General features: G+C 38.7%; 1 protein-coding gene across 2 annotated transcripts; it reads left to right on the top strand.

The window, feature by feature from the left end:
- Nucleotides 1-1,027: 1,027 nt before the first annotated feature.
- Nucleotides 1,028-6,257, top strand: LOC18039076 (ABC transporter B family member 15). 2 transcript variants are annotated; one of them, XM_024182323.1, is made up of 7 exons: nucleotides 1,028-1,464; nucleotides 1,580-1,634; nucleotides 1,814-1,992; nucleotides 2,172-2,629; nucleotides 3,013-3,553; nucleotides 3,668-4,597; nucleotides 4,679-6,257. In XM_024182323.1, exons 1-7 carry the CDS (start codon nucleotides 1,237-1,239, stop codon nucleotides 6,062-6,064), a joined length of 3,777 nt encoding a protein of 1,258 aa, XP_024038091.1. In that variant the 5' UTR covers nucleotides 1,028-1,236; the 3' UTR covers nucleotides 6,065-6,257. The 2 variants fall into 2 exon arrangements, with proteins under 2 accessions (XP_024038091.1, XP_006431028.1); XM_006430965.2 differs by having other exon boundaries at nucleotides 1,237-1,464; nucleotides 4,694-6,064.
- The last annotated feature ends 2,078 nt before the right edge of the window (nucleotides 6,258-8,335 follow it).

Here is an 8,335-nt window from a genome sequence, read left to right as displayed (position 1 = left end):
GGTTCTCCCAACAAAGGCGACTTCCATGCGACTCGAACTGGGGAGCAAACCCAATCAAGCCACTTAAGGGGACTCCATTGCCAGTGGAGCCAACACTTTGTTGGTATGTGACGTGTGCTATAATGACTCGGAATGACACAAAAGTTGTGAATTATTTAGACAAAACTATGTAAGGTCATCCGTGACAATTCTTACTACTCTCTTCTTGAATTATTTGGTTAACTTTTTTCTTTCTTGTACAATTTTCTCTTCTTTTTCATCCACTTAGTTCATTTTTTTAATCTTTTTAACTCACCTAACCTATCATCATGCCTCAGGTCCATAAAATATTTAGTCTACTTTCGTCATTAATCTCCTTTTCTTCTCCCATTCGTTTAACAACAGCACGCATCATTGTCATGCCTGATTTTTGTTTTGTATTATTTTATTTATTTTAACCAATCCATTTGTTTATTTATAAATTCAAGAACTGGGGATTGAGAACCGAAGCGTTGGGTGATAAATTGCACAAGTTTAAGGGGAAGAAAAACAATAACTAGAGAAACTAACAGGATACGTGGGGCAAAATATAACAAAAAGAAGAGATCACGAAACGTCTGGGTGTCACAAAAATCCCACCAATATGATAGTTAAGATATTTATTTTATAATAAAATGTGATTATAGGATGAATTGACCGATCAAGGAGCGGGCACTGTCGTATTTCCGCAAGTTTTTGTATATTATCGTGTAACACATTGAAGAATACTTAATTCATTAATTGTTGCTTTATCATCACAGCTAGTCTTCAAAGCAATTGTCAAAAATGGTTCTAAAAGTCATATCTAATTCACTCTACCATACATCAATTTTATTTCACAGTTAAAGATGCACAATTCTAAAATATAGATTGTATTAAATTCGTTTGTCTTCCACATTGGCGGGTGCTATTTTATTCTTATTTATGGTGTTCAAAATAGTTGTATTTTCTATTTATATACTACATAACCTCACTACGTAGTGTTGTTATATACAAAGATCTGCCACTCCTTTGCATAAGTTATCATCACTATTAGTTAATTTGTCCTTCTCATAACAAGAATATTAATTACCTGCCTCACAAAAAGAAGTGCTTAAAAGAGGATAACACACAGTTGCACGTATGTGTAAGCTTCTTATAAATCTGCCCATTCAGGGCACACCACTAACACGCACCTTTTAGGAAGTAGCTAATTTAGTTGTTTCAGTATCTCTGAAAATGAGTAGAGAAAGAGAGGGCGGAAGAAGAAACATGTTTGGGTCTTTTCGATCGATTTTCATGCATGCGGACCGTGTGGATATGTTTCTCATGGTTTTGGGATTCACTGGAGCCATATGTGATGGGTTCTCAACACCTTTGTTGACATTTGTGATGTGTAGATTGATGAATAATGTTGGGAATGCATCAAGTCTCCCTGTGGATGTGTTTACTCATCAACTCTACAATGTAATATATGCTCTCATCTTTCTTTCTTTACTATGAATAATAATATTTCTTTCACGGAAATGAACTTATATTGAACCTGGCTTGCTTACCCAAATCATTATTTTCTGGATGACAGAATGCGGTGATGATCTTGTACCTTGCTTGTATAGCATGGATTGCTGCTTTCCTAGGTGGGTTTTATAATTGCTGATCAGTTAAATTTGTTCAAGTTTTTTTAAAATAAATAATTTTAATTGAATCTAAAGTTCAGCTCTAGCTAGTGGTAAGTAGCAGTCCTTTTAGGACTTAAGTCCAACGGGTAAGAAAAAAAAATAATCTTCATTAAATCTTAATTTTTTGAGATTTTTAGAGGCATACTGTTGGACCAGAACGGGTGAAAGACAAGCAACAAGGATGAGAGCCATCTACTTAAAAGCAATCCTGAGGCAAGATGTTGGATATTTTGACTTGCATGTCACAAGCACAGCAGAGATCATCTCCAGTGTTTCTAATGATACTCTTGTGATTCAAGATGTTCTCAGTGAAAAGGTTAATTAATTAGTAATTTAAAACCATTTGATTAATTTGACCCTTTAATTCTCCTACAACAAGTATACATATAGAAGTTATTCTAATATATTCTGTTAAATCTGAAGTGAACATGCTTTTCAGTATCAATCAATTTACTTGCCGTTGAAGTGACTGTCTGAAATATTTGTGCCTGACAGCTTCCGAACTTTTTGGTAAATGTTGCTATATTCTTTGGTAGCTACATCGTAGGCTTTATGATTCTATGGCAGCTAGTTGTTGTTGGGTTTCCCTTTGTTGTGCTTCTGGTGGTTCTTGGATTAATATACGGAAGGATTTTGATGGTATTAGCACGAAAGATGAGAGAAGAGTACAACAAGGCTAATACGATTGTGGAACAGGCAATATCATCCGTACGAACTGTATATGCCTTTGTTGGTGAAGGCAAAACCCTTGATGAATTCTCTTCGGCCCTACAAGGGTCAGTCAAGTTAGGCTTAAAGCAAGGTTTGTGTAAAGGCTTTGCCAGTGGCATCAATGCAATTACATATGCTATTTGGTCCTTTTTGGCTTATTATGGCAGCAGACTGGTCATGTACCATGGGGCTAAAGGGGGAGCTGTTTTCGCTGCCGGAACCACCATTGTCGTCGGTGGCCAGTAAGTATCTGCACCTTTATTACTAAAATTCTAGTCTTGATTTCATGACACTTTTTTTTTCCCCAGTTCAGTATAATTATAATTTTTTTTAAAGGATTATTAAATTTGTTTAGGTTGACTAATTAAATACATTAAATTTATGTTCAAAATGAATTTTAAAAAATTTCAAGTTTAAAATTGATTTAAAAAATCACATAAACTTCTGCGCACACAATTTTATTATTAAAAAAAGAGATTTTATCATCTCAATTATACATACATATATCTAATATATGTATGAAATTTTGATATTTTTATATCTTTTTTCTTGTTTGTATTTAATTCTGATTATTTGATTTTCTGGCTATGAGACTGATGATGATACTCTGGGTCTTCTTAACCAGAGCACTAGGGGCTGGTTTATCCAACTTGAAGTACATTTCAGAAGCAGCGTCCGCAGGAGAACATATAAGGGATGTGATAAAAAGAGTCCCCGATATAGATTCAGAAAACATGGAAGGTGAAATCCTGGAGAAATTTTTAGGTGAAGTTGAGTTCAGGAATGTTGTATTTGCCTACCCATCAAGGCCCGAAACCATAATCTTCAAAGACTTCTGCCTAAAAGTTCCAGCAGGAAATACAGTGGCCTTAGTTGGTGGCAGTGGCTCAGGAAAATCCACAGTAGTGTCGTTATTACAAAGATTTTACGGCCTACTTGGGGGAGAAATCCTGCTTGATGGAGTTGCCATCGATAAATTGCAGCTCAAATGGCTAAGGTCACAGATGGGTCTGGTGAGCCAAGAGCCGGCACTTTTTGCAACAAGTATTAAGGAAAACATACTTTTTGGCAAGGAAGATGCCTCAATGGAGGAGATAATTGAGGCGGCCAAAGCTTCAAATGCACATAATTTCATTTGTCAGTTGCCACAGCAATATGATACCCAGGTAATTAGTTCTGCTCGGGCCTAGGCCAGCTTGCCATTCAAAATGACCGAAAGCAAACACTATATATTGGACTCACTCAATTAACAATATTTATATGTGTTTTAAAATCAACAGGTTGGTGAAAGAGGAGTTCAAATGTCAGGGGGACAGAAGCAAAGGATTGCTATAGCGCGAGCAATAATCAAATCACCCAGAATCCTTCTGCTAGATGAAGCAACCAGTGCCCTAGACTCTGAATCTGAGCGTGTTGTTCAGGAAGCCCTAGAGAATGCTGCCGTTGGCCGCACGACCATTGTCATAGCCCATCGTCTCTCTACCATCCGCAGCGCAGACGTCATTGTCGTAATCCAAAATGGACAAGTCATGGAAACAGGATCCCATGATGAGCTAATACAAGATGAAAATGGCCTGTACACTGCACTTGTACATCTTCATCAGACTGAAAAACGAAATAAAAATCTGGATCTCAATAATAAAGACTTGCATAGCTTGTCTTCTCTATCAAACTTGACTGACGTAAACAGCACTAGTAGTAGCAGATTTTCACAGGTTAGTAGGTCAAGCTCTGATGTCTCTTTCTCGCAAAGTAGAGCTTCCTTAGAGGATGGTAATCTAAAGCAAAACAACCGAGAAGAGGATAACAAGAAATTAACAGCACCATCTTTCAGGAGATTGTTAGCTTTGAATATACGGGAATGGAAACAAGCAAGCTTGGGGTGTCTGAGTGCAATATTATTTGGTGCAGTGCAGCCAGTTTATGCATTTGCAATGGGTTCTATGATATCAGTATATTTTTTGAAAGACCATGATGAGATTAAAGAGAAAACAAGATTTTATTCACTGTGTTTCTTTGGGCTATCGATATTTTCTTTGTTAACTAATGTTTGTCAGCAGTATTATTTCGCTTACACGGGTGAGTACTTGACCAAAAGGATTAGAAAAAATATGCTTTCAAAGATACTCACGTTTGAAGTTGGGTGGTTTGATCAAGATGAGAATTCAAGTGGTGCGATTTGCTCTCGACTTGCCAAAGATGCCAATGTGGTATGTACTAAACATTTTTGCTTTATGTACTAAACATTTTTGCTCTTACATGATGCATTAAAGTGCTCTTCGTAACCGTAGTTTGATTTTTGGCAGGTGAGATCATTGGTGGGTGATCGGGTTGCTTTGCTTGTACAAACTCTCTCTTCTATAACCATAGCTTTCACCATGAGCCTAATCATTTCATGGAGGCTGGCGTTAGTGATCATAGCAGTCCAGCCTCTCGTCATTGTATGCTTATACGGTAAAGAGGAACTGCTGAAAAGAATGTCAAAGAAGGTGATAAAGGCACAAGATGAAAGCAGCAAGCTAGCTGCTGAGGCAGTCTCCAATCTCAGGGCCATCACTGCCTTCTCTTCCCAAGAACGGATTCTGAAAATGCTCGAAAAGGCTCAAGAAGCCCCACGACGAGAGGGTGTTCGACAGTCTTGGATTGCTGGTATATGCCTTGCCTTTTCCCGAGCCCTAGTGTCATGCGTCGTGGCACTAGCCTTTTGGTATGGTGGTAGGCTCGTCGCCAGGGGATACATTAATGCAAAATCTCTTTTCGAAATCTTCTTGGTGTTAGTGAGCACGGGCAAGGTTATAGCTGATGCTGGTACAATGACTACAGACATTGCTAAAGGCTCAAATGCTGTTGCTTCGGTCTTTGCTGTATTGGACCGGGATACTAAGATTAACCCTGAAGACCCGAAAGGTTATCGACCTGAAAAAATAACAGGACACATTGAACTTCAATATGTACATTTTGCATACCCTGCTAGACCTGATGTGATGATTTTCAAAGGCTTCTCAATCAATATTGAAGCAGAAAAGTCAACGGCATTGGTGGGACAAAGTGGGTCTGGCAAATCGACAATCATTGGCTTAATTGAACGGTTTTATGATCCTTTGAAGGGTGTTGTGAAAATTGATGGTGAAGACATCAGATCATACCACCTTAGGTCGCTGAGGAGACATGTTGCACTTGTTAGCCAAGAGCCTGCTCTGTTTGCGGTTACCGTCAGAGAAAACATCACATACGGAGCATCTGATAAAATCGACGAATCAGAGATCATTGAAGCCGCAAAGGCAGCCAATGCACATGATTTTATCGCCGGACTGAGTGAAGGTTACGACACGTGGTGCGGAGACAGGGGATTGCAGCTATCTGGAGGCCAAAAGCAACGCATTGCCATAGCTCGTGCCATACTGAAAAATCCAGCAGTGTTATTGTTAGATGAGGCGACAAGCGCACTTGATAGTCAGTCGGAGAAATTGGTGCAGGAAGCACTTGAGCGTCTAATGGTGGGGAGAACCAGTGTGGTGGTAGCACATCGGCTAAGTACCATTCAAAAGTGTGATATGATTGCGGTGTTGGAACAAGGACGTGTGGTGGAGGAAGGGAGCCATGAATCTTTGTTGGCAAAGGGACCCGCAGGAGCTTACTACTCATTGGTCAGCCTCCAAACGGCAGAACAGAATTGACAACGGCGGTCAACTAAATTTTAATTGATGGGAGGAAGTGAATACATATTAGAGATATATTTTTCTATAAAACTTAAGGCATGTGCATAGAAGTTGCTGCTTATTGCTCCTCTTCAAAGCATCAGGCATTCTGCCAATGCTATATTGTAAGTTTCTGTCAACCTTGGTTTAAATAAAATAACTTGAATGAGCAGCGTGTGACCTTCTGCCGAAAACAAATTAAATATTTAATGGCTACATCCTCTAGTGTTGGTGTGACTCCAAAATGGGAAAATCGATCTCTTGACCTTTTCTAGTACTGCAAGTGCTAAATAAATTGGACTGTCACATTGAAGATGGGAAACAATAGTCAAAAAGAGATTAAGCAAATTTCATAACACAACACATGGTGTAGGTTCTTTCAACAGATGCATCACAAACGGTTTTTATTTTTATGTTTTTGGCCATTTTTGAACCTTGCAAGCAGTCTAGGAAGTAACCTCTGCCTCTTGGAAGGAACCAATTAAGGGGAAAGCTAAACGGAGGTGCCTTATTGTAGTCTGTTTCTTGTCTCTGGAAATGGGCAGTGAAAGAAAAGGCAGCGAGGTCAAGAAAAAGAGCAGATTTATTTTCGATCCATTTTCATGCAGGCTGGTGGTGTCGGTTGTGGAAAACAAAACTATTGTTGGTTTGGTGAATAATGAAGGAAATGCGTCGGCTCTCATCGTTTGTGCCTTTGTTGGGGAAACCAAAACTATTGGTAAATTCTCGTTAGCCTTACAGGGTCCATTCAAAATGGGATTAAGGCAGGGCTTGGCTAAACATACATAATTTAATATACCATATCATCATTCACGCTTTGACCGCACTGTTAATTTCTTATGCTTAATCCCATAAACATAAAAGATAATGTAGTCAATCTCGGCTCTGCTAGCAGTGATCTAGATTAACCCTTAATTTTTTTTTTTTTTTTTTTTTTTGGCTTTTGCAAGTTGTGTTGATTGCAATGGCTTCGTCACTTTCTTCAATGAGTACTAATGCATATTATGTGCATATTTTTTTTTTCCTTTTATGTACAAAAGATTATATACTCATTGATTTGGGTCTTTCTCAATTCTGAACATTGATTAGTATGATGCAAATAGCATGTTATTAGCAAAACCAAGGAAAATCCCTGTGATCAGCACTATGTGAGCAAAATCAAGAACAATGGAAATTACATGTTTCTGGAATTTAGTTGTTGACAGGTGAGAGTCTTTGGTAATGGTGGGTCACGATCAAAATTGCTGTGCTTGTTGCAAACGATATGTGCTATATGTAAGAAATCACAATTGGGATAATCATTTCCTGCATGGGAAACCTGGCATTGGTGGTGACATTGATATGCATGGCAGTCCAGCCTCTGGGCTTGAGATCTAATCGGATATTGGCCCTTTGAGTCCTCTCCTTAGCGATTGGTGGGCGATCGAATGGCTTTGCAGAAACCATACAGTAGCCTACATTCATCATGGATTTACTCATTACATGGGCCATGGACGCTGGCAATAGTGGGCTGGCAACGAATCGGGTCATTGCCCATGCCGGTATCATGACTACGGACCTTACTAGAGAGTCGGATTCTGTCGGGTCAAGATTGTGTTGCTGCCGGTATTGGACCGCTGTACAAGGGCTGCGCCTAAAGATTCTAAAAAGTTACAATATTGTATTTTCATTTTCTTTTCTTTTTTCCCCTATATTTTGGATGCATTTTATCACTATTTTACCTCACTCTTTTGTTTTAAGGTGCTAATTATTAATTGTTTCAAAAAAGAAAAAAAAAAAGGTGTTAATTAATATCATATTAGCATAATGAGCTCACCCAAAAATAGGCAGGTAGGTGATTGGACAGGCTTATGTTGTTCTTATCCTCTAATTTAATTTATTGGAAATAAAAAAATAAAACTATCAAACTCTCCCCTTTTCGGGATAAAAACACGCTCACAGTTTTTGTTCTCTTGCTTCCTCAGCTGTCTGTTTAACTTTGGAAGCTGAAACAACCGGAACTGGTTCTGTTTATTTTGGCCAAGTTTTAGTTGAAAACAGCTCTAGCTTTGTACTTCACGCACAGCTTTTATGCTGAGGCAAATCTTGAATCTCCGTTACAAAAACTGAAAACAATTGTAAACTCAAGAACTGTACGATTCCCCCCCCCCCCCCCCCCCCCCCTCTTTTTTAGATTTCAGATTTCAAGCATTGGGCTGCTTTTAGTGTCTTGGGTTGGGCTTGGACCATTTTTTTTCGTCTTTTTTTTTT

This window comes from Citrus clementina, unplaced genomic scaffold (genome assembly GCF_000493195.1).
Source record: "Citrus clementina cultivar Clemenules unplaced genomic scaffold, Citrus_clementina_v1.0 scaffold_6, whole genome shotgun sequence".
NCBI lineage: Eukaryota > Viridiplantae > Streptophyta > Magnoliopsida > Sapindales > Rutaceae > Citrus > Citrus x clementina.
This window is presented reverse-complemented; position numbering and strand designations above follow the sequence as displayed.